General features: G+C 50.9%; 1 protein-coding gene across 1 annotated transcript in view; it reads right to left on the bottom strand.

Annotated features, from left to right (window-relative positions):
• Positions 1-702: 702 nt before the first annotated feature.
• The window catches only part of Igfn1 (immunoglobulin-like and fibronectin type III domain containing 1), a 31874-nt gene continuing 6816 nt past the window's right edge, over positions 703-25760 (bottom strand). Inside the window, exons 7-25 of the mRNA XM_008769584.4 lie at positions 25392-25436; positions 25141-25186; positions 24429-24606; positions 23170-23283; positions 21849-22017; positions 20402-20674; positions 15035-19540; positions 14431-14555; positions 13680-13821; positions 13039-13338; positions 12143-12442; positions 11466-11639; positions 10397-10525; positions 8105-8407; positions 7253-7341; positions 4536-4731; positions 3052-3351; positions 1665-1991; positions 703-1144 (exon numbers count right to left, since the gene is read on the bottom strand). Of these exons, the coding sequence (XP_008767806.2) occupies positions 1131-1144; positions 1665-1991; positions 3052-3351; positions 4536-4731; positions 7253-7341; positions 8105-8407; positions 10397-10525; positions 11466-11639; positions 12143-12442; positions 13039-13338; positions 13680-13821; positions 14431-14555; positions 15035-19540; positions 20402-20674; positions 21849-22017; positions 23170-23283; positions 24429-24606; positions 25141-25186; positions 25392-25436 (7730 nt within the window). The 3' untranslated portion in view covers positions 703-1130. The remainder of the gene's footprint in view (positions 1145-1664; positions 1992-3051; positions 3352-4535; positions 4732-7252; positions 7342-8104; positions 8408-10396; positions 10526-11465; positions 11640-12142; positions 12443-13038; positions 13339-13679; positions 13822-14430; positions 14556-15034; positions 19541-20401; positions 20675-21848; positions 22018-23169; positions 23284-24428; positions 24607-25140; positions 25187-25391; positions 25437-25760) is intronic.

Consider the following 25760-nt stretch of genomic DNA (forward strand, 5'->3'; position numbering starts at 1 on the left):
AAGTGGAGACCATAATCAGAAGACGGGCAGAGAAGACTGTGCCCACTAGTCAGGTAACCTGTCAGACCTGGTTGCAACATTCTGGGAGACGGTGGGCTTGGCTTTCTCTAGGGCTCACTCATTCCTCTAGCCCCTGAAAACTCCAGAGCAAATCTCAGGTGTCTTGAGGTATCGGACCACACCTACAGGAGTGTACAGGTGTGCCTGCCTATAGGTGTGGAGGATGGTAGATCACATAGAGGACCCATCCTACCTGTGACATAGGACGGTGAAGCCATGGAGAAATTGGGTGAGTGAATTGGAGCTTTGCATGAGAATCAAATCTTTATGCGCTTGATAGTCTCCTAGCTCTGCTGACAGGAGCCCCCAGAACAGATTGCAGTAGAATTCTCCCCAGTCTAGAGTGTTGCTGGCTCCAGGAAGGGACAACTGGGGGTCACAGTCTCTAAGCATACAACATTTAGGGAAGCTTAAGTCCTTCTGGTCCCAGGGTTTTTGCAGGGCAGAGGCATGTGGAAAGCAGGAGCCAGGCAAAGGGAGCCCCCGCCTCACAGACTGTTTCCCCTATCCTGGCCTTCCTGCCCTGCAGAGGAACACTGTTCTGACTCACTCTGCCCTGTGAGCCCAGACATTCTCTACTCGGAGGCTTTGCTTTGGGGTCCTTCCTTCAATCAACCAGCCCCAAGTTACTGTGCAAAAAAATTCACCTTCAGTTGCTTGTCATTTTAATGAAATACAGACAGTGCCTCCCCTTGGTGCCCTCACCCAGGCCCTCTGCTCTATGACTTTCCATTCCTGGGGTCACTGTGGGCTCAGTTTCCACCCTGTGGACCACTCTCTCTGGAGCTCCTCCAGAGGTGCAGAACAAAGAACAGGAACAGGGTCACTCCAAGCCTTCATTCAGCTCCAGGCTACATCCTCCGCTCTTCTTCTATTTCTTCTCCAAGGACTTCAGCCCTTCTGGTCACTCTCACCAGAAGCCCCCTTGTTCCTGTCTCACCCTGGAACATTTCCTGTCATGCTGGACTGCTCCCCAGGTCAGTGTGGGTATCAGGAGCAAAGCTTCAGAGGTCTGCAATCCATCTCATAGCTGAAGGGTGGGGCAAGGCTAGCATTGCAGATCCAGTGGACTAGGAGTTGTATTCTGCAAGACAAGGAGAATTTCAAATGAGCCTGAAGGGACAGCGGCCCCTCTCACACCTATCCCATTGTGAAGATTCTGAAATACTGGGCCTGGGCTGACACAGAGCCACCAAAGCTTTTCTTATGGGCATGTATTATTCACCTTGATGAACGGAGAGGGCTGATAAGAGGCTCCGCATGGTCTTTTAAATATTCCTATCTGACACAGTTATTAAAGGACTTGCAGAGCAAGAGGCTTATGCCTCATCTTGAGACATGTGCCAGCCCACACGGGGACTCAGGTGGGTAGTGTAGGCCCCTAAAGTAGCCAATGTCTCATTTCACAATTGGGCAAATCAAATCCCAGGAGGTTCTGGGATGGTCAGGTTAACTACATAATAGAACACCCATAGAGGCAGGCAGAAATCCAAGACTCATAGTACACCATCTGAGTCTTCTTGAGAAGCCAGGACCTGAGGCCAGAGGCTACTCATCTGGAACAGAAGTTCCCACTTGGTCCCCTGTCAGGAAGCCATTGTTACCTGTGACGATGAGGGTGGCTGTGCTGATGGCTTGTCCGAGTGGGTTTTTGGCCACGGCCTTGTATTCGCCACTGTCCTTAGGGGACACGCTGGGGATGATGAGGGAGCACACACCCAGCAAGTCGGTGCTGTACATCGCAGGGTTGCTGTCCAAGCTTTGGTCGTTCTTGAACCAGGTGACTTGGGGCTGGGGTGAGCCCTGCACTGCGCAGGTCATGCGGCACTCGCAGCCCTGGGGCAGAAGGTGAGCCCGCAGACCCACCAGGAAGCGGGGTTTCTGGCTCAGGTCAGGTTCCCGGTAGGTTGGAGACTTCACTGAGAACCTGTCTGTGGTGCATTCCCCAGGCAGAAGGAAGGATGGTTAAAAAGCCTGACTGGGATCCAGGTTTGCAGAAGGCCCAGGAGCTGAGTCCTACCACACAGCTCATCTGCACGACCTGACGCTGTTTTTATCCTTTGCCAAAAATTATGTTTGGATTTCTAAAATGGTTTAAAAACTTTAAAATTTATTGTGTACAATCAGGAGAGAGAGAGAGAGAGAGAGAGAGAGAGAGAGAGAGAGAGAGAGAGAGAGGGAGAGAGAGAGGGGCATAAAAACCTCACTACCTACCTTTAGATGATTGTAGCTGACATTTTGATATAGCACTTTCTAGATATTTTTGTATTTTATAGAGGTAATTGTAATCTTTTTTTCCTAACGACCCCTAAAGAGCTACACTTTACTTGACTTATAAAATATTCTTTGTTTTTATAGAAGTACTAATTTGTATTTTTGTTTTTTAAAAATTTTTATTGGGGGGTTGAGGATTTAGCTCAGTGGTAGAGCGCTTGCCTAGCAAGCGCAAGGCCCTGGGTTCGGTCCCCAGCTCGGAAAAAAGAAAAAAAAATTTTTTATTGGATATTTTATGTATCCCATCCCCTTCCCCCTGCTTCTATGGGGATGCCACCCCTCCCACCCACTCATCCCACCTTACCGCCCTAGCATTCCCCTACACTGGGACATCAAACGCTCACAGGACCAAGGGCCTCTCCTCCTATTGAAGTCAGATAAGGCCATCCTCTGCTACATATACAGCTGGAGCCATGGGTCCCTCATGTGTATTCTGGTTGGTGGTTTAGTCCCAGGGACTAACTTGTATTTTTAACTTATTGCTTACTGTTCTCTTTGAGAATTCACCCAAAGGCCCCCATACAGTCCAATACTCACAGCCTGGTTCCTTCTGCACATTGACGTGGGGCCCGACCCGCGTCCAGTACAGTGGGCATCCAGAGCAGGAGGTGGGAGGACCACTACATATCTGGCTAGACGGAAGGGCCCTACTCCACACATTCCACAGCCCACAAGGCAGACAGCTAAGCCCCTCCCTCCCTTTTGAGGGATTCTTACCTCTCTGCTTGGGGATACACCAGGGTTGGCTGGTGTCTGAAGGTTTGCTGGCCCCCAACTCATTCTTGGCCAGCACCCGGAAGTGATACTCATGGCCAGGGAGGACCCCTAGGAGGGTAAAGCGGTTGGTGCGGACATAGTCGGCCACCTCATGCCAGGATCCGTGAGATGAGGACCGCATCAACACTGTATAATGCAAGGGGGTGCCCTGAGCCTCATCCGGAGAGGGTTCCCATTGGACCGTCACTGTCCCAGGCACATTCTCCTGAAGATAGATGGAACCCGGTGCCTGTGGGCATGCTGCGAGAGAGAGGAGGGGGGAGGGGGAGGGGGAGGAAAGGAGAAGAGAAGCCATGTTGCAGAGAAGCCACAGACATAATGCTTGTGTCTTCTCCAGGACCCTGAGCCTCCTGGGGGTCCTACAGAACACAAGTTGTCAGGCAGGTGATGAACCAGAGGGAACCAAGTCTGGGTATACAATTATCTCTGCATGGTGAAAAATATCCCCCAAAGAAGGCTCTTTTTTTTTCTTTTGAGGCAGGTTTTCACCCATATTAAGCCAGGCTAGCCTTAACTCTTGGTTCTGCCTCAGTCTCCCAAGTCTGGTGTTAGCATTCTGTCTAAGCTCCACCCTCACAGTTACCTGGCAATAGCCAGGTATTCCTGACACTATAAAAGGGGCTGCTTGCCTCCTCCTCACTCTCTTACCCTCTTGCTCTCTTACCCTCTTCCCCCCCCTTCCCGTTCCTTCTCTCTACATTCCCTTCCCCACCTCTCTCTCCACATGCTCATGGCTTGCCTCTACTCCTCTCCTCTCTCTCTCTCTCTCTCTCTCTCTCTCTCTCTCTCTCTCTCTCTTTCTCTCTCTCCTGCCCTCTTAACTCCCCTCCCCACATCCTGAATAAACTCTATTCTATGCTATAGCATCCTGAGGTGGTCCCTCAGGGGAAGGATGTCTCCGCATGGCCCGCTGAAGTACCCCCTTTCCTGTACCTCCCCACACCTCCATAGAACATATCCCCACTCTCTTTATCTTTATATAAACACATCATCTGGGACTATAGGAACCCACCACCACAGATGACTTCCAAAAAAATTACCTATTAACTCACTTTTTTTTAATAGATAAAATGACAGGACATGGATAGAAGTTAGAGTTTTCATAAAACCAAATCACTAATGTCTACTGTTAGTCTGTTCCTTCATTTCTGATTATTCAAGGCTGGGGAGTCATTTCAGGGAAGGAACAACCTTCACGTCCACTAGAATCATGGGCAGATTCTTCCCATGGTGTCTGTCAGTGACGCAGTGCTGGGAGCCAGCCACTTTTGCTCTTGGACTCAAACAAAACAAACAAACAAACAAACAAACAAACAAATAAAACCAATGCAGGTAAGAAGTAAGGATGTGGTGTCTCCAAGTTCACAGGTCAGAATGGAGGGGGCTTTCATCGGCTCTCCTTTTACCGGCCTCCTGTGCCTCACCTGCCACACTGATGAAGAAGCTGTAGGTGGCTTCCTTTCCGTGTAGGTTCCTCAGCCTCACCGTGTATCGGCCACAGTCTGAGAGGCTAGCTACAGGAATCAGAAGCTGGGTGAGGCCATCCTTCACAGTGGTCACACTTCTTTTGGGCAAAGGCAAACCGTCCTTCAACCAGGTCACCTCAGGCATGGGGGCAGCCTGAGAGCCAAGAGCAAACGAAAATTGGGAAGAGGAAGGTTTTGTGTTAAGTGTCTGTTCAAATAAATTAGCATATACAATAGTAGGTTTAGTGATGAGTTTTTATTGCGTATGTGTTGCTGAATCTTCCTGATAGTCAAGGCTGTAGTCTTTTTATTTTACACAATTCTCTCTCTCTTCTCTCTCACACTCACGTACACACACACACACACACACACACATACACACACACACACACACACACACACACACACACACACTGGTTTTTTTTTTCTTTCTTCCCTTAAGGCCATCACCCTCTTGCTCCCTGTCCTTTGTGATTCCTTCCTCCCTGATCTTTGCTCTTCATGGAGGAAATTTTGTGAAAGGAAAAGTATATAAATTGACCCTAAAGTAGAGGGTAAGAAGACCGTTCTGAGCTGGAAGAGATGTGCCTTGAGCACAGGGAGATCAACGAGGAAGAGGCTGTCAGGGTTGCGGTGCTGCATGGGGCTAGCCAGTGGGTATGGAAGGATGGTGGCATAGGAAGGCAGGCTTATCCTTAGCTGGGAGGCTCAGTAAAATGGTTCTGGCCCTCAGCCTCATGCCCATGCAGATGTCTAGACATCACTGAGTGAGCTGCTGCTGTTAGATTGTCAATGGCAATGCAGCTGGTTCTGGATTCACGTGAGCGTACTTGGTGGGAGTGAGAAGAAATTAATTAATTGGGAAGACAGTATTCCCTCCCTGAGGCCCATGGTAAGGTAGGGGGTGACTTGGGAATTCCTGCAGGAAGTGGATTAAGCAGCTGGCCCTGAACTGTGGTGACTAAAGAGGAGAGAAGAGTGGCAGGCTTAGGGACCAGGCTGGCATGAGATTTCCTTTCTGCCTGAGCTTTATTAGGAGAATGGATCCTGATCAAGCCACACAGTGGGAAAGCGAGGGATAGTACCTCATACCAGAAGCAGCATGGTCGGCCTTGAGGCTGGAGAGTGTTAGAACATCATGGGATCATTGGGAGAGACAGCATTATGAGAGTAGCAGAATCAGCCATCCAGGGCAGCTTGCGGAGGCAATAAAGTCAGAGAAATCCTCCAAGCAAAGGAGGTCGTCTGCCTTTCCTGTCTTTGGGGGCTGAGCTTGCTTTCCCCTCCCCCCTGAGATCTGTGTAGTTGCAGCCAGAGCTGTCAGTTCTTGTCTCAAGGGCCAAACTGTAAGGAGGCGTGGCCCCATTTCCCCACGTTGTATATCTGATCTCATGGAGAGACCAGTCTCTCGAGCATCAGGCTTATGACAGAACAGTGGCCACTCTCAGCTGGAGAGCCTCTTCAGCTGCAGGATGCTGATGCTACCCACCCCCCCATGGGACCCCCATGGCGGGCACTCTGAGGCTGCTAATAGTAAATTGCCCATGGGGGTGTCCCAAGGGTTTGGGTATTAACAATTCATGGAAAGCACAGAGAACAGGGCCGGGGTTTGCTATCATCACTTTCTCAGCTTAGGGTAAGCTTAGGAAAGAGATGAACTCAATGCCATGTGAGAGGTGAGGAGATTTAAACACAGAGCAGCTAAGATTGTTGGCACTTCATCGAGGCTCTGCCCCGCAGTTACCTGGCAACAGCCAGGCGTGCCTGACTCACTATGAAAGGGGCTGCTTGCCCCCTCCCCATTCTCTTGCCCTCTTCTCCTCTTTCTCTTGCCCCTTATCTTCTTCCCCCCCTCTCCATTCTCTTCCCGCCTCTCTCCCATGCTCATGGGCAACCTCTCCTTCTCCTCCCTCTCCCCCTCCCCCTCCCCCTCTCCCCTTCCCCTTCCTCTCCCTCTTCTGCCTTTCTCTGTCTCTACTCCCTCAACTCCCTTCCCCATGCCCAAACTCTATTCTATACTATCCTATGCCTAGTACCCAGGGGGTACCTCAGCACTGGCCCGCAGAGGCACCCCCTTCTACCTCACCATACAGCACCTCCACCAAACATATTTCTGGCTTCTTTTTTTTTTAAATAAAACACAACAAAGATGCTGTCCAGAGTCAAATTAGCAAGCAACGATGGCATCAGGCAGTCTGTGTTTGACTACCACGCTAGTGACTGTTTGTGGAGTTGTGTGGTGTTGGCATTGGCTAAGGTTTATCTTGAGTCAGACTCCGATCATTTACTTGCACAAAAATATATTCTAAAAGCAAAAATGATTATCTACCTTGCTGGCTCCCTCAGTTCCCTGACGAAGATGGGGAGGGAAGGGGAGGCTCTAACTTGAAGATGCAGTATCAGAAGCCACCACTAGAGGGGTGTGTAGCCCCTGTACACTCGTACCTGAAAGCAGCAGTGTTCAAAGAGGCCAAATGCCAGCTTGCTTGGCCTCAAGAACCATTTTCCTTCCCACCCACCTCACACTGGGCCTGATTCCCAAGACAAGCCAAAGTGGATGACAAGGGCTAAAGAATGATGAGGAAGAAGGAGACTCCAAGATTGTCTCGTTTCCTGGTTGCTCAGGGCCCCCCTTCCCCCCCCCCCCGCCCCAATGCCTATCCAGGTATACTTACTTCGAACGGGACAGGAACTCGAATGCTGTCCCCAACCCTGACCATCAGTGTATCCTTTGTGCTGGAATCCATGAGGAACCTGGGACAGACTAGAACACACAAGATGGCTTGTCACCTCCCTCCGCAGTTGGCTTGCAGCTAGCTCACCCAGGATGTAGATGGAAGGCTGAACCAATGTACTGGCCTGACAGAGAGTGTTTGGGAGGGTGTGTTGGGGAGAAAGGCAGGGAGACAGGACAGCCTTGCGGGTGGATCAAAGTTGCCACCAGGGAAGGTGAAGGTTAGTGTGGAAGGGTGGAAAAACTGCATTTTTGTTTGGAGGTGATAATACCTTTAGCCCAAGTCAGGGAGTGGCCTTGGTCGCATCCATTAAAGGATGGGACCAGGGTAAGCGTCTAAGATTCTGCGCTCCTCCGGAGCTCTTTGCTTTTTATTGTGTCCTTATTGTCACAGTGACAACTAAAGAGAATTGGTACAGTTCACAAAGACAAAGGATCTTCGGCTAGCAATTAAGGCCCAAAGGGAAGCACACTCCCCATTGCAAAACAGGGAGCTGGGCTTGTGCTGTCTCAAACTAAGCAGTGCCCATGCCCCAGAGTCACTTGCTTTAAATCCTGGTCCTGTGTCATAACAAAGGGGAGACCCTGGGTGAAGCATACCGGGTCTTTGCTTTCATTTCCATAAATTGGGGATCAAAAATATTAACCATGTAGGACAGGAGCTGTAAAGAGAATGCTGAGGGACCCCCTCAGCTTGGTGCCCGATGCAACCCCTCTGTTAAGATGGCTGCATAGCAGTCCCTCTCAGGAAGGGTCTATAGGATTCAGGGTGGGGAAAGGGGGTGACGCTCACCAGTGGCAGGCATGGCATGAACCAATGTGTCCAGGGACATGGCCGGACTCCGGCCCCCATCATTCACCGCTGTCACTCGTACAAAGTAGCCTTCTTGTGGCCGAAGCCCCTTGGCTGTGAAGATGGTGCCTGGCACAGTGCCCATGTGGCATGGGCTCCACTGATGGCTGTCTGAACCACACAGCTCGACAATGTATCCCTGAGCTTCATCAGCATCCTGGGCATCTGGCACCATCCAGCTCACGGTGATGCTAGTGTCTGATGTGTCTGTAACCTGGAGATCCCGCACAGGCCCTGGAGGTCCTGGACAAGCACCAAGGAAGCTTCAGGAATGTGTCATCTTCCTCTGAGGAGTCTCTCAACCAGGACTTGGGATTTCCTTCACTTAGGGGTTTCTGCAGAACTGTGGGTCCCTGGCTACCTCCTTAACTCACCCACCAACTTGCCAACCCCTAACTATCCTGTAATCCTTGACGGCTGGTACTTTTAGTTGAGAACCTGTTGTGTTCCATTGTGTCTGGGGGCTAGAGTTCTATGTATGCTGAATTGTAACTTTTAGCTGGGAATGACACCAGCACAGACACAACAGTAGCACTACCTATCCCTGGGGACTGTGGAACAAGGGAATGTCATGACGTGTGTGTGTGTGTGTGTGTGTGTGTGTGTGTGTGTGTGTGTGTGTGTGTGTGATATTTGTATATTATTGCAGTGTGACTGAAGTGACTGAAGTGTGATGTTCTGGTTATCAATGCTGGCTGCACATTAAACATTCTGCCTGTGAGGGACCAGCCTCAAAGGCACTAGGATTGGTAAGGGTCACTGGTATTTCTAAACATGTGATGATGTTTAAAACCACTGGTTTAGGGGGGAGGGGACTTCTCAGCCTTGAATTTGTACTCAAATTACTGAGGAGTTTACAGATCCTAATTCAGGAGTTCTGGGGTGCAGAATAAGAATTCTTCCTTTTTCTTTCTTTCCTTCTTCCTTGTTTCCCTTTCTCCTTCCTTCATTCTTTCCTTCCTTTGTTTCTTCCTGCCTATGTATCTATGTATCTACCTATGTATTATCTGTCTGTCTGTCTGTCTATCTATCTATCTATCTATCTGAAATATGTCTCTCCTTCTGTTCAACTTCTTAATGCTGGGGTTGTGCCACTATACATTTACAAGATGTGCACAGATTCTACAAGAAGTTTCCCAAGTGACATTTCCAGTCTACAGATTTGCTCAGTTGTAAGGGTTAGAAGATAAGGTCTACTTCTGTGGCTGCTGTAGACATTGCACATCTTGTTTCTTCCATCCCCGTCACTGACAAGAGGGCGTCAGAGGGCATCACTGACCAGCGGTCAACAGTGAAACAGGACAGATTTGCTCTCCTTGCAAGGAAAGGACACGTGGGCCAGCTCAGCTCCCTATCCCTTGTAGAGTATTATGTTGTCACTGGAGTTATGCAAGGAGTCTGTCACTTGGTTGATTCTACAAGTGCCTTTATTCTGCTGCCTTGATGGCTTGTCATCAGCAGGCTCATTTGAGGTGCTCAGGGTAGCTAACACCTTCTAAATTCTATGCCTTGGAGTGAAGCATTTAATAGGGCTTTTGTGAGAAGGGTGCTGTCTACTTGAATCCGTGTTTGAATCAAAGTTAAGCAAGTATCTTTCTCCTGCATGGGGCATGGGTATGTGACAAGCTGCTGTCTATCATACTTATCTTTAATGACAGATCTTTTGCTGTTTCTATAGTATAGAGAATGACTCTCAGCATCTCTGATGCGGCTGAGACCTCAGACAGGCAAATGCTGGGCTAGGCTTTGTTCACCAAAGACAGAGGCCGGGGATGGAGGCACCTAGCTCCTCCTGCAATGCTGGCCCCTTTGCACATGATAACCAGCGTGCATTAGATGGAAAACTGAAGCTAAGCTTCCTTGCTGTCTGTTCCCCAGGGATGAGACTCTCCACTAGTGAATGGGTAATACCACTGGGCCAGCATGGACACCAACATTCCTCGAGGCCAAAGAGTGCCTGGCATGATCTTGCCAAGTTCTCATTCCTACTGCCTGGGCCCTGGACCCATTTGATTTTGATCTAGACCCTTTAAGATCCCAGTGGCCTTTCAACCTTGACTTCCAGCCCTTTTGAATATCTCCCTCCAGACTGCCCCATATATATATCTCACACACACACACACACACACACACACACACACACACACACACACACACACATATATACATATATATGTATATATACATACACACACATATTATATATATATCCCAGATTGGTGCCTTACTTACTCATGGGATCTCTGGCAAAGACAGCATCGGATGGAGGCCCAGGCTCTCCAGGGCCCGACAGAGTCACAGCCATGACCCTGAACTCATACTGGCAACCCTGTCGCAGATCCACCACAGTGTACCTCCTTTCTGTGAAGACCACATAACATGTTAGTTTCCCACAGTGGGAACAGAAAACGGAGACATAGTTCAGCACCCCCATAGTCAGGAAAAGACCGAGCATGGAATCTAACACAGCCCCCCTGCCTCGGATCAGCCAAGTGTGACAGAGCCGCTTCCAAGGTGAAAGATGTTTCCATCCCCATCCCATCTGGTTTGCCTCAGCCCTGCCAGAGGGTTGTGATGCCACTTTGAGGTCTCTGCTTCATGCTGCCTTACAGAGTCATAATGCTTAAATACTAAAGGGTGACATTGGAGATAGGGGGATGTGGTCCCCAAGTAGCCTTAACTCCTAAGTGGCATTGCTATTATAGGATGCCTGACAATTTGTTCTGAGCCTGGTGCTGGGCTTCCAGTATACAGAGCACAGACATGCACAGGGTTCCCAAGGCTTCCTTAACACCTGCCTCAGCCTCAGTCTCTTCCAGATTCTTTCTTACCTCTGGAAGCAGCTAGCTTCTAGGATGCTAACTAGAGATGGAGAGAGGATGGAGACCTACAGAGGAAGTGGACTGCTCATGGCCAAAGCCTGAAGTGTGTGTTGGGGGCCGGGAGGGAGGAGAGCTTTCCCTCTGGCTTCCAGTCTGAGACTTCTACCCTAGGGGTCCTCAAGCTTAGCTCTGCTCGGACCTTGCTGGATGAGTCTTTGGGGTTTGGGAGTGGGGTGTTTGGCAGCAGCATCTTTGTCTTCTTCACACAAGATGTCAAGGGCGTGCACTCTCCACCCAGCTGTGACTATCACAAATAGCTCTAGACATTGCTAAATGCCCCCATCATGGGGACAGAACCACATCAGCTCGACTACATTAAACTGATCCGTGCTAGCAACACCAAGGGATCCTATGGCCCGGAGGGACTCTAAGGCAGCTTGGCATGGGGTCAGCGAGAAGCCGCCCTTGGAACAACTCACCAGACACGGGCTGCTCATTCACAGCCATCCAGGTGCTGCTCCCCTTCTTGCGCTTCTCAACCAGGTAGCCCAAGATGTGGGTACTGCCAGGGCCCTGTGGTGCTCCCCACGTGAGAGTGATGCTCTGGCTGGAGGCTGACAGGATTGCTGGAGCAGAAGGGGGCCCCGGGAGAGCTAAGGGCAGAAGGTGCCAGTCAGCAGAGGTTGAGGCAAGCACCAGCTCGAGGGAGGTAATGCTGTGGGAAGAGGGCATGGGGAATCTAGGGACACAGTCGCACTCTGCCTTCTGAAGCATTCCGGCACTGAGTCAGCTTTCCCTGGGACACTATTCTGGCTGCTCTGGGACAGAGATGATAGAACAGAAAATGCTCTCTGGCCTTGGTTGGAGCCAGTTCTCAGATCCTTTGTTCCAGAACAAGGACACACATCAGATAGAGAACAGTGTCGACCAATATGCAGGTCCTGAGAGAAGGGGGCTGTGTGGTTCAGCCTCAAAGAATCCTAAAAGGCCACCAAATCCCATAAGAAGATGTAGTAAAGAGTGTCCACTGTGCTCTACAACGGCACATCTATCCTGTTCCCATCCCTCAAGCAGAGCTAGTGACCCTCAGGCTGTACTCCTGCCACAGTAGAGAGAGCAGAGGAGCCCTGTATCCAAATGCCATCTGTTCTCTCACCCTCAGGAGCTATCAGCACCTCCTCAGACTCCAGGGCATCCCCGGCTCCCTCTGAGGTCACGGCCCGAACACGGAAGGCATACTTCCTGCCCTGCTCCACGATGACATCCGTGAAGCTGGTACTGTCTGGTGGGGGCTCTCCCACCTTCAGCCAAGTGCTCCTTCCAGCCTGTCGCCTCTCCACCACATAGTGTTGTATGACCTGTCCCCCATCGTCCCTCGGGGGTAACCAGCGGAGGCAGACACCTGCTCTGTGGCAAGCCTGAACCTCCAGGGGTCCTTGTGGGGGCCGAGGCTTATCTGAGGACCCATGAAGAGAAGCAGAAGGAGAAAGGAGTCAGAGAAGCTGGGAGGGGGCATGTCACTTAACTCCTCATCATGGGATAAGTCTGCAAGGGGGTGGACAGCCCAGAGTTACACACGGTTCCTGACACAGCCAGAGGCTGAGACAAGGTGGAGATAATGGATAGGTTCGAAATATCTTCTGGTGTCTCTGGTCTCTACTTCCCCAGCCCTGCCTTACGAGATACCATGGAATCTCCAGCCTGTACCCAGCTGCACTCAGTGGCCAGCATGGTCTCCTGCTTAGCACTCCTGTATAGGCAATCTGATGCTGGTGGTACAGATTGGAGGCCACCATTCCACTAATCTTCCCCAGAATCTGTTGTGTTAGAGCTCAGAGAAGCACAACAGGGTCTACCAGCCTCTACCTGGCCTTTACTTATCCTGTCTTCCTATCCAGGGAAGTGGGCCAGTAGGGGCAGCTTTGGATCTTAACTATCAGGCAAATGAAGACCAACATTAGCAGAGTCTATCCCCAGACCCATTCAGACCCCCAGAGAGGCTAGGACCCCAGAACCCTGGGGCCCTGGTTGGAGAAAAGGCAGGGTCAGCACCTATAACTTGCAGGGTGAACTCAGCCTCCACACAGCCTCCCTCACTCTTCAGCCTCACGCTGTACCGGCCACTGTCCTTCCTGCACACACTGGGGAGGCACAGCCGGGTGTAGCCATCTCCCAGAGCAAGTTGGATGCCCTTGTGGTTGCTGCCCGCCACTTCCTTCCCATCTTTCCTCCAGGCAGCCTGGACAGGGAGGCGGCTCTGGAAAGGTATTTTCACAGTGACCGGCTTCCCAGCCTTGAACACCAGTGGCTCTCTCAGTTTCTCGGTCACATCTGGAGCAATGGTGGGGGGATCTGGAGATAAAAACAGAGCAAAAGAATCAGAGAGGACCAAGCCCTGGGCCGCTGGGAATCATGGGAAGAGCCCAGAGAAGGAACTCCCTATCCCACCGCAGGAGGACTAGCAAAGGGAATTGGCCAGGTCTGAAGTAGGAAAGGCTAGGGTTAGACCTCACTAAGAACTTCCTGGTAAGGAAGGAGATACGATGTTAGTTGGGTTGGGAAAGGCATGGATTGGCTTCATAAACAATCATAGACTGAGAAAATTGCAGGCCAGTCATGGATTCAGGGCTTCCACAGAGGGGCATTTTCACTTGGTGCAAAGACTACAGGGCAAAAAAAGGGTTGGGCCTCACCCTGAACGGTCAGACTGGCCTCACTGTGCTGGCGGCCGGCTACAAAAGTGTATCTCCCAGCTTGGGTCCCCTCCACGTGGGTGAGGATCAGTCTGTGTGTGAGCCCATCTTGCTCAAAGATGACCCCATCTTGGGCAGTGAGCTGGAGACAAGGATCACCATGGAGATGGCCACTCCCACTCCATCCAGTTCAGCACTAATAACTGCCCTGTGGACTAGATGGTCATTACCACTTGCCACTGCACCTCTTGGTGCTGCTCAGAGAGACCAGTGAGCCCAGCTGGTCATCAACTCTCAAATCAGCCCTACGGGATGGGCGCTGTTGTGTGTCCCATTTTAAAGATGAGCAACTCATCTGAGGTCACATAATTGCTAACAGCAGAGCAGGGAGCAGGAGTCAGACTTCACTGACACCCCCATGCTGTGCCACCTGATGTGACTGCTTTGATGGGGCTCAGAGAGGCTGTTCAGAAAGACCAGGTGAGACCAATGTGCTTGTACAAGACCTTGGAGGCTGAGTGGTACTCGTGAGAGAGGATGATGAGAGGGTGACATTCATCATCATTTACAATGTGTTTATTAAAAACACGCCACATGCCAACTGTCTAAATGTCTCCCAGGGTAGAAATATCAGTAAAATAGTGAAATGTGCAAACTCCTGTAAAGTGTCTTCTGTTTGCTTCTCTGCTTTGCCGTGTTCCCCGATCCCATTAGTTAGGAAAGAGGGGCTATCGGTGTGAGGTGTCAGTACCTTGACGCCATCCTTGAACCAGGTGCCAGGTCCCAGGTCACTGGAAAGGGTACAGGAGAGTATGGCAGCTTCCCCCAGTTGTACCTCTGTATCAGTCAGACCCTGAGAGAAGTGGTCCATGGAGCCTAGAGAGATACAGAGGAAGTCCCCAAAGCCCACTCTTGGCCTGTGTTGAATTCTGGGGAGCCTCTATGGTCCTTCCCACAGGGCTCAGCCAGATCCAGCCTCTCATTTCCTTGGGCTGGTACACAGATGAGGGAGTTAGGTAGATGGAAAGCACCCCACCACCACCACCGCAGTCCCCGAGTCTTACAGATAGGCATTTGGAGTCACAGAGGCAAGCTAATACTCTGGAACTTTGGATATGGGGTTTCAAGAGCTAATGCCAAGGAGACCTTCGAGTTTCACACAGCTTGGATCCCTTCTGCACAGGGAGAGGAGAGGTGGGGCTGCTCCCTGAATTTGCAAGGGATTCTGGGAAGTGGAGACACTGGTAGGGATGAGTTCCTGTGCTGAAGGTAGAACTGGCACGTAGGCACCCCAGTGTCCAAGGACTCTACCCTCTGGCTTCACCCTATAGGAGTCACCAGCTGGGAGTACCTACCTCGGGCCTCCGAAGAAGAGCAGCCAGGGCCAGGCTTGTATCTGGATCTGGGGCTCTGGGTAGCATCTTGTGCCTGGCCATAGACATCTGACCTGCCCTCTTGGGTATCTCTCCTGCTGCCAAGATGCCTGTGGGGGCCTCGCCTCCTGTCTTCACTCCAAGGTTCTCTCAGAGACCCTCTCTCCTCATTGCCAGTCCAAGTCCCCAGACCTCTGGCCTCCTCTGCGCTCCCTCTCTTTGCTGATCCAACTTCAGTCCCAGCCTGCACCTGGTGCCCACTTCCACAGAGGCCAGGCTTCCTGCCTGACCAGCCAGAGTCTTTCCCTTCCTGACTTTCAGACTTCATTGAGGTCCTGGATCCTTGGATCTTGTCAGTCTCGGCCTTCCAAGACCCTGACTCCTGGAGGGATGCTTTTCCTTCTCCCTGTCCTGTTCCTAGTTGAAGATCTGGCTCCTGGATTCCTCCTGAAACTCTTTTGAAGTCCCTTCTGCCTGATGGACTATATAATTCATTTTGGGGTTCCTGAGGTTTGGAAGTGACACCATCTCCATAGACAGTGGCATCCCTTCTGCCTGGGACACTTGAGCTCTTTGTGAAACCAGCTCTGCCACATATAAACTCTGAGCCTCTGCTCTCCAAGGCACTTGGTCTTTGACATTCGCCAGCAGCCTCTTGGCCAGCTTCACATCCCTTGCCCTTGAAGGCTCCTTGTCCCTCATGGCTTTGCCTGAAAATGGCGCCATTCTCCTGCAGTGTGCTAGAAGTCCTGATGCCGCCTTGAACTCGGTCTTCCCAGCCTGGAGCCACAATGTGGCTTGTGTCTTGCCCACTGTCAGATCCTGACATTACCTTGGTCTCTTCCCCAGGTGTAGAACTTCTGTCTATTGCCTCCCCTACCCCTGGCAAGCTTCCAGAACTTGTTCCTCTCCTCCTGTCATTTGGCAATGAGCCTCCACATCCCTGAGGTGTCACTCCCTGCTGGCCAGCAACTCTACATCTTCCTGCCGCTCCCAAGTCTGATTTATTAAAGTCAAAATCGTTTCCTGACTCCAGAGCAGCTACCCCTGACCTACTCCCATCTTCCACTGTCTCCCTACTATCAAGAAGCCTAGATGTCCCTATAGCTCCTGTTTGGTCTACAGATCTGCCCTCCCCACTGGAAGTCCCTCTAAGAGACCCTTGGCACCCAGAATCATCTTTCCATTCTCTGATACCTGGTTTCCCCACAGAACCAACAGCCCCCCAGGCTTCATGGATTCCAGAGGATCCACAGTCCCTGACACTGTTCTTGGTACCCTGCCCACCTGGAAAGATATATGGCCTTTCTGGTGTCCCCAGCTTAACGGGGCCCATAGCACTGTCCCTGTGTCCTACGCCACCTGTAGTATCCAGCATTCCAGTCACCCCAGAGCCCACCTCTGGCCCTGTTGGATCTGCAAACCCCACCCCTCTGCCTTTCTCTCCACCACCCTGTGCTGCTCCCTGATAAACTGACCCAAGACCCATGGATTCATGTTCTTTGGGTACAGCCAGTGACCCTGGTCCTCCTAACCTCCCTGAACCATCTGCAAGGTGCCTTTTACTTTCTGATCCCATTTCCCTGGGCCCCACTGAGCTTCCCCTGAAACCAGCCCCATTCTTGGATTCCATTCTTCCTATTTCCCCCAAGCCATCCTTTAAACCCGACTCATTCCATGGCAAAATGTCTCCAGAATGATGTAAGCCACCTGCCCCATCCCTTAATGAAATAAGTTCAGAAGCTCCAAAACCATTCTTACAACCTGTCGGACCCCCTAATTTCCCAGCCCTGTGGCTCTCAGTGTTGCTCTTATAACTTGCCTCATTCTCTGACCCCATAATTCCAGAACACCCAAGATCATTCCTATAGTCTGGTTTACACCCCGAACCCACGGCCCCAGAGCCCCAAGTTCCATTTTTACAACTTGCCTCACTTGCTGGTCCCATTCCTCTGAGGCCTGATGAGCCATCTCTAAATACTACCTCACCATCTGGCCCTGTTCTTTCAGGCCCAAGACCCTTTGATTCTTCTCCATAAGTTGTTCTATCATCAGCTCCCCAAGGCTCTGGAATTCCTGAATCATCTCTATAACCTAATGCATTGCCAGACACTTGAGCCCAGTGGCCCTCTGAACCAGCCTCAGCATAGGGAGATGGCGCCTCGGGGTGCCTGGCTTTGTCCCAATTCCCAGTTCCAACTGCAGAGGTCCTGCCACCAAGTAATCTGATCTGTTCACCATCACCTTCCTTGTTCCTTCTCCCCAGAGACCCTGGTTCCATGGATAACGGAACCCCAGTGCTATTGCCAAAGTCTCCTTCTCTAAAGTCCCCCGGGACTCTGAAGTTCTCATAATCTTCAGTGTGACCCCAAGAACTTAATCCTCCAGTGTCCCCTGGTTCTGCTTCCATATATCCCTCTCCAACATTTCCCATGGCTCCAGAGTCTTTTATACCATCTCCACCCACAGATCCCACTGCCTCAGAATTCCCTAAGCCACGTACACAGTGGTGCTTCCCACCGTGGCCTGTTTGACCATGGCCTTGAAATACATCCCTACGCTGAGCTTCACTAATGGGCATTCCTCGAAGGCCTCCCTCGCCATTTCTGAGGCTGGCCTCTCTTCCAGGCACCTTTCCTGCAGGACCATACTGACCTTTGCTTCCAGACCACAATCCCCCAGGCACCCCCGAACCATGACTGTAAGTATCCCACTTCCCAGACTCTGTCTCTGCAGGTGCCCCACAGGTGGTTCTGCAACCAATATCAAGGCCAGATCCTGTCCCTTCTAGCATCCCGGAGCCATCCTGATATGTAGCTCCATTCCTAGAAGCCATCCCTTCGGAATACTCCCAGCCCTCCTCGTTCCCAGACTCTGCCCACCCTGGACCTCGGAAGCCATCCTTACAGCCCATCCCACCGCTGGACCCTTTTTCTCGGGACCTCCCTGACCCATTCCAGAAGTCTTCCTTGGACCTGACTGCCCCTGGGTCTCTTAATCCTTCCATGTGTCCCAGTGTTCCCCCAGAGTCCTGGACACCCAGGCCTTTGGATGTAAGTAGCCTGTGGTTTCTGGCATCTATCCTCTGACTAGGCATCATCTGGGCAGCTACTTGGGAGCCGTCCATGCTCCCTTCCTTCCCACCAGACACCAGCACTCCAGACCCACAGTAGCCCCCTATCTTTCTAAGACTGGACCATGAATCATCCTGAGGACCCATGTTTTCATACTCTGTACTACTTGGTGTCCCTACTTCCCTCTGTCCCACTGTCCAGCCCTGAGGAAACTGGAGGCCTCTGGAACTTTCCTCTGTCCTGCCCAAGGCTCCAGCTGAGCCTTGACCATTCCTTCCCTGGAGCTCTTGTAGGTCACCTTTCCAATTTCTGAGATCTTCTGGTCCTTCAGGGCCAGTTTTGTAGCCCCTCCCTACAACACCATGACCACCTGCACCCTGGAAAGAGCCCTCAGCTTTGGCCTCAGGACTCATACACCCCAGAAGCTTCCTGTCTCCAGACTGTGATGATTTCTGGGTGTCATTGCCAGCAGATGTCTGTCCTGGATATTGCCCTGCTACCCAGGACACCCCAACTTCTCCATGGCCGGCATCTTCACTTGCCTGACCACCCCAGTACTCAGGGCCCATGCCTGCCTTGGAGCTGTGAGCTCCTCCTCTAGGAAACTCTGGGCCACAAGGACTTCCTGCCCTGTTGCTTCCTCGAGCTTCCTCGAGGCGGGCTCCGTTATTCCATCTCATTGCTGCTCCCGTCTCCCTTCTCGGGTCACCCCTTCCTTCCATTGTGTCCAGACAATCACCTTGCATTTCTGTCCTCTCCTTTTTTAGCTGAAACCCCTGAGCATCTGACTGGGACCCCCACAGCACCCTTTGCCCTGCCCCAGCTCCCAGCTGGGGGTCACGGAGTTGTCCCTGGCCATGTCTGTCCAGTTCACTGCCATGGCCCTCTCTGTGTTGTTTTCCTTCTCCCCAGCTCTCAAGCCTTCCGTCCTGAGGGTGGCTGGAGCTACCCCTCCATCCTCCTGCTGTCTCCCATCTGCTGTTCTCATTGTCTCTGCCATGCCCTCGATCTCTCTCCAAGAAGCCCAAATCTGATTCTGTGTCCCCTCCCTGGGGATGCAGCCTTCTGGGAAGGTTTTCACTCCAGTCCCCCTCTCTGTGTGGCTGACTGTCCCCTGAAAGAGTGACCTTGCCTTGCTCTGCTTCCAGAAAGCCCTTTTTGTCCTGCCCAGATCCCCAAGTGGAATTAGCTATGTCTTCATCCATCACCAAGGAACAGCCATGTTTGCCAAAGGCACCCCTGCCTGAGCCTGCTGTGAGCTGTGCCCCACTAGTCTCCTTGAGGGAACCCTGCTCTCTGGATTGCCCTCCCTTGATGCTGATGCCTCCAGAGTCTTCTGCTTCGGAGGCCAGAGCTTCTGGAGTCTGCAGCCGGTAGTCAGTATCTGTGGTCTGAGGGCCTTTATCCTTCCCACCTTCCGTGAGGTGTTAATTACACAGAGGTCATTAATCCATAGAGAGACAAGAGAAAAGACCCTGTTAAATGAGGGCAAGGCACCTGTCTGACATGGCTGCTTTGCCTAGCCCCCACCCTCCCTAGTGAAGAAGCTGCCCATTGGAGGAGAAATTTAAAAACAAATAAACAAAAACCGAGGATGTTTTAGCCCATTGGTAGATACATCTATCACCCCCTCCCCCAGGTCTGTATCCACAAGCCACCCCATCCTGCCATGTGGGTCATGTGGTTTGGGTACATAAGTTCATGTGTCAAAGTTGCGAACTTATCAAGCTGCTGTGGGTTTCAGAAGACCCATTTGTCCCACTGTCTGCCTCGCCTGTGCCCAGTTAACAGTCTCTTGGGGGATCATATTGCCCCCAGATGCCAATGCTTGAGAGGATGAGGGTGCTTCCTGGTCCAGCTCAGGGCTTCTTATCCACATTAAACATGGGTCACTGGCATAAGCCCTATCCAAAGTCTTGGGGGTCATCCTGTATCTGAGGCTCCTGAGTAACCCCAAGAGGTCTAATGGAGTTCAAACAGCTGAGCTTGGCAGACCATGAACACTCTGTGTTGTACTCAATCAAGAATAGATCTAGGGGTTGGGGATTTAGCTCAGTGGTAGAGCGCTTGCCTAGCAAGCGCAAGGCCCTGGGTTCGGTCCCCAGCTCTGAAAAAAAAAGAAAAAAAAAAAGAATAGATCTAAGGAGCCTTCCTCATTCTCTCTGAGTGACAGAAGTAACAGAAGCAGATGACAAAGGGAAGGAAACCCTCATGCCTGCACTCTTGAGTCTTGGTCTTGGTAAAGGCAGGGGAATTCAGAAGTATGGCCACTCACCTTCGACCACCAGCCAGGCACTGGAGGCATGGAGCCCAGTGTTCAGCGAGTAGAGGCCCATATCTGAGCAACTGGCCCCCTTCACAACCAGCCGGTGGGTTAGCCCATCAGGAGACACAAATACTTCATATTTGTCACTGAGCCTCAGTGGTCGGTGCTGGAAATGCCAGGTAGCATTGGGACAAGGGTTGGAGAGGGTACATTCAAAGACTGCATCACCCCGTTCCTCACAGCGGGCCTCTGCCAATGGGACCACCACTCTAGGGGGAATGGCTGCCATAGAGACAGGAAAGAGGATGTATCAGCTTTGTAATGTGACACGGGGATGTCTGGGCACTGGGGCTAGGAATTAAGAAACCTAGTTCAGAGCAGTTTGCCACAATCTTCCTGTCACTTCAGCTAGGTTATCTCCTCACCCAGTTTCTATAGCCACCACCAGGTCCTTATGAAAGCATCAGTACCCTCATACACACAAAATGCAGGGTTGTAGTCATATCATGATCACCGAGAGACCTTAAATTCTCCTTTTACAAATAAGAAGACTGAGGTTTAAGAAATTAAAAGACCTAGGTATAGCAGAATATATAAGATGATAATGCCAGCTACTGGGTAGGACAAGAGGAAGGATCACAAGTTCAAGGCCAGCTTGTAGCATAGTAGGTTTGTGGCCAACCTGGACAGCTTTAGGGAGAGCCTTCCTCAAAAATAAAATAAAGGACTGGGGGGACTGACATTTGCCAAGAATGAGCTAGGCCCTAGGCTTGTTCCATCCTGACAGCTAAGAAGTGGCCCACCCCCCAAGGCCATGCTCCCCTGCCCATAAAACATTGTTCTTGGGCTTTCAAAGCCCATCCTAGCACTCTAGGCTGCTGAGTGACCCTTTCTTTCCCTTCTTGTTCTCCAGTCTTGGTTCAGCCTTGTTCTTTATGACCTATCTTCCCAAGGCTTCCTCATCGTGGTCTCTCCTTGTTCTTCTCAGAGGCCCCTGGTCAGGTGCTGTATAGATGGTGTAGGCACAGGACCTCATGGACACAGGACAGAGTTCAAGGAGGGACACAAGGTAGGGAAGGAACATAAGTATCAGGAGTAGAAGAGAACTGGGTTGCATGGGCCTGTCTAGCCCAGGTGGAAATTCTTGCTTGGGAATTGTGGGAGAGGCAGACATTTATCAGAAGGGGTGATGTTGTAGCAAAAGGGCATAGTCTGGGTCTGATCTGAAAATAATCAGCTACAACAGAAGGTCTGTGGGCAAGGGCATGTCATATATAATTGTGTCCCTGAAGCACTCTGTAGAGCCTATCTGGGTACAAACAAGAGACATATCTAAGTGTGTCCCTCCTCCTAGTTGTCTTTGCATTGTGGCCTTGTGGCTTGTATCCCTCTCCATAACACCAGCCTGGGCCCTCTGCTCTCCCCTGTGCAAATGTTTGTGATGACAAACACTCACCGCTGGGCTCTAGCTCTGTGGAGAAGACCACAGCATCCTCCACCATAACCTGGTAAAGGCCAGCATCCTCCGGCCGCAGGTCCTGGATCTGGAAGTGGTAGCGTTTCCCCAGCCGTCTCAGACAGTGCTTGGTCTGGTTATCAACACCGTAGGGGATCATCTCACCATCCTGAAGCCAGGAAAGGATGGTTCAGGGCCTCAGAGGGTCCAAAGGAGGGCCTCCTATCCTAGCCTCACTCTGGTTACTGGCCCAGGTCAAAGACATGATCCTAGAACCATAAAAGATGTGGGGGTTGTGGGATCAGTGCACATCTAAGGATGTCCAGACCTCATCCTATGAGTGGAAAAAACTATGCCGTTTATGCAGAGGCCCTCAAGATTGCTAATACAAGTTGTGCTTGGAAGAGAGTTGCTACACAGACCTGTGTGTTAGCAGGAGAGCGCCCTACGACCCGGGATCAGCTCATTCAATCACCCAGAAAAATGTTCGTAGAATGTCTTCAGGGATGCACAAAATGCAGACATTTATACACACACTCACCCTTGCTGAACTGTATACAGATTTGCTCTTTGCCGAGAACTGACAATCGCTAACACTTATCAGCTGCCCACTGCGTGTCACGCACTATTTCAGGTACTTGAGATATTACAATAAAAGAAAGCCAAGAAGAACAAAGTGGGATAAAGGGGTGATGGGCTCAGAAGCCCCAGGGTGGAGTGGGGAGCTCAGCAGAAGCACTTGGGTGAGATGAGAGAGTTAACCACACGGCTGTCAGAGATGAGCGTGCTAGGCACAAGGAGCAGCGACAGAGAGCGGGCAACAAGGCCAAGGAGTAAGAACGGGCAGCAAGGAAGGAGAGAGGCAGGCGGGAGGAGCCGGGCCACAGGAACAGACAAGCATGCACAGTGTCATTTGGGCATCGTAGTCGTCCATGAAGTAGCGCTTCTGATCCCTCATTTCAAAAATTAGGAAGCTGAGGCCCAAGAAAGATGTCTAGCCTGAGGTGGTGGACCAGGGTGAGTTTGGCTGCAGAAGGGTTGCATGCTTTGTAGCCCCCAGTCCCACATACCCACCCCGGCCTCACATGGTTGGCACGTGCTCAGAACTCTGTTTTTACCTTGCTCTGGCATTAGACTCTCTATATAGTCACAGACCTGACTCAAGGAGAAGTTTCTGGAAACTGCTCACATAGGGCGGGACCTAACTCTAACTTGGAACCCCATGGGTGAATGCTTACCACCAGGGTGTTCTAGATGATTCCATGGGATCCATCACTTACCTTCCAGGACCGGCAACCCCTGTCAGGGCCTCTAGCCTCACCTTGTACAGGTAAATCTTGCTCTCGAGTTCCTTGAGATCCAGCTCCAGGTTAAACGTAGCGACCCCTTCCTTGGTGACCTTGATGTGCCTCAAGTTGGCAATGGCATTGACATACTAGAGAGTGGACAAACCCATTAAAGGAGTGCAGAATCTGGTCTCAGCCCTGGCCCACAATGTCCCTGAAGAGCAGGAATTTATGGAGGTTTCAAGTGAGGATACTTAAACCCTCAAGAAAGAAAATTCAAAGATAAGAAGTCAGGTGAGGTAGGGCTCTGGGTGTCCATTCATCTGTTCACCCTGCTAATAAACATTAGGCGAACACCACTTGGCAAAGTTGTGTGCTAAGGGGGCTGGAGAGATGGCTCAGTGAATATGAGCACTGACTGCTCTTCCAGAGGTCCTGAGTTCAAATCCCAGCAACCACATGGTTGCTCACAACCATCTGTAATGAGACTTCTGGTGTGTCTGAAGACAGCTACAGCGTCTTTAGCTATTCATATACATAAAATAAATAAATAAATCTTACAAAACAAAACTGTAGGGGTTGGGGATTTAGCTCAGTGGTAGAGCACTTGCCTAGCAAACGCAAGGCCCTGGGTTCGGTCCCCAGTTCCGAAAAAAAAAAAGAAAAAGAAACAAATAAGCAAACAAAAAAACCAAACTGTATGCTAGGCCCTGTGTTGATACAGGTAAGAACAGTTGAAAGAAATGCTGAGGCCCTTGATAAAAAGCTACTTTCAGAATAATGAAGACCAGTTGCTTTTCAATCCCAAGTGAAAAAAAAAGACTTATGTCAAGTTAGACGCAAGAAGGAACTTCCTATGTAGATTATAAGATGCTGGAATCAGAGTACTAGAAATAAGGCCCCATGTCTGGGAATGATAACAAGGATGACGAGGACGACAAGGGACATTTACTAGACCCTTACTATGTGCTAGGCACTGGGCTAATTGCTGTAAACACATTTTCTTACTTATTTTCTCAGCAAACAAGTTAGATTTTGCTAGAATCTTTGTTTTTCCTATGAGGACATCAAGACACTGAAGCCCTAACTTTTCTAAAGTTCAGAGTTTAGTAAGCATCACGCCCAGGTATCAAAACCCAGAGCAAGCTTAGAAGACTGGATCCCTAGCAGGACCTCTCTTCTCGGTGGGGATAGTAGACTGTCTATTCCGATGGGTTCTCCAGGGCCAGCCCCAGGTGTGATGCTCTTCCAGACCTTGTGCTCCAGGTGGGGGATGGGGGCAGGGCCAGGATACCTGGGCCATCCTGTCCTCCTGTTTCTTCTTCATCTCCTGCAACTTGCGCAGCATGCCCCGGAAGTCGACGATGCCATACTGCATACAGATCTTCTCATAGTCCTTACGGTCTGCAGTCATCAACAGCTGCCACACCTGCTCAGACTCCGTCTTCTTATCGGGGGTTGGAGGTGGGGCCCTGGGGATCAAGGCAAGTGAGTCAGAGGCCAGGAGGTCAGAGGTGTCCTGGGTATTGACCCGCTGACCCTGGCCATCAGAGGGGTCTAGGGTAGCCACACTGGGCATACTTGAAGGGCAGGCACAGAGACTGAAATCTCTGGGGTTGACCACTATCTCAAGTGGAAGGGACTGGATGAGGCAAGCCTTACCCTGGGGTATCAGCTTGTAGAAGACTTTGGGCTCCTACAAACTGGTGGTGTTGATTTCTGAGCGAGGTTAGAATCGGATTGTTCTGCCGCTTTAAGCCATATTTGTTTTAATTACTGCTCAAGTGGGCCCTCCCATTTTGCAACAGGACTGAGGGGAAAGAAAACTAGGCCATGAGCTAGATCCAGGGTGCTCAGTTCTGTGCTCTTCTGTCCTCCCGTCTACTAATGGCAGTCTAGCTCCTTCCTTGGATCAGAAGTAGAAAGTCAGCCCAACTTCCTTATAGAAGGAGTCCAGGTGGGGACCATATGAGCTTCCAAAATCCCCCAGACAGCCCCAGACCTACCTCTTTTTCAGCATCTTCCGGCAGTCCATCAGCTCCTTCCTGAGGTCTAGAAAATAAAGATTAAGTCTTGAATCCTAGGTGGGATGTCTGGGTTCCAAAGAAAGGTTATATGCATCAGGGGTGATGAACAGTGTTTTCATTTCTTACGTTCTGATAATGCCCACAAGTGTATGTATGTGTGTGTGTGGTTATATTAAACGGGGAGCAACATGCAAAGGCCCTCAGAGGGGGGTTCCGACCACTCTACCTACCCTCCTGAGGTTCCTTTTGCCTTTTTCGGTTCTTCCGAAAACCCACTGGACCATCCAAGGAAGAGAGGAGAGAGGTGGTGCGGACAGACAGGGAGAGAAGCAAGACACTTGGATGGTCTTCCTGGGAAAAGCATCAAGCCCAGAGCCCTGGCCTCCCACCTATTCTAAGGCACAACATTACAGCAAAAGGAAGAGATGAGGGTGGGGTCTTCATGAGCTTTGATACCTCAAAGCTTCACCGTGAGCATCGTTTCATGAGGGGGAGACTCACTCACATGTCTACAGGGAAATTGACAGGGATAAGAGAAGCAACCACCGACAACCACAGCAAGCTCGGGGCATCCAAAGAGCATCTGAGAGTTGCCAGTA

Source organism: Rattus norvegicus, chromosome 13, assembly GCF_036323735.1.
Source record: "Rattus norvegicus strain BN/NHsdMcwi chromosome 13, GRCr8, whole genome shotgun sequence".
In the NCBI taxonomy this organism is placed as follows: domain Eukaryota; kingdom Metazoa; phylum Chordata; class Mammalia; order Rodentia; family Muridae; genus Rattus; species Rattus norvegicus.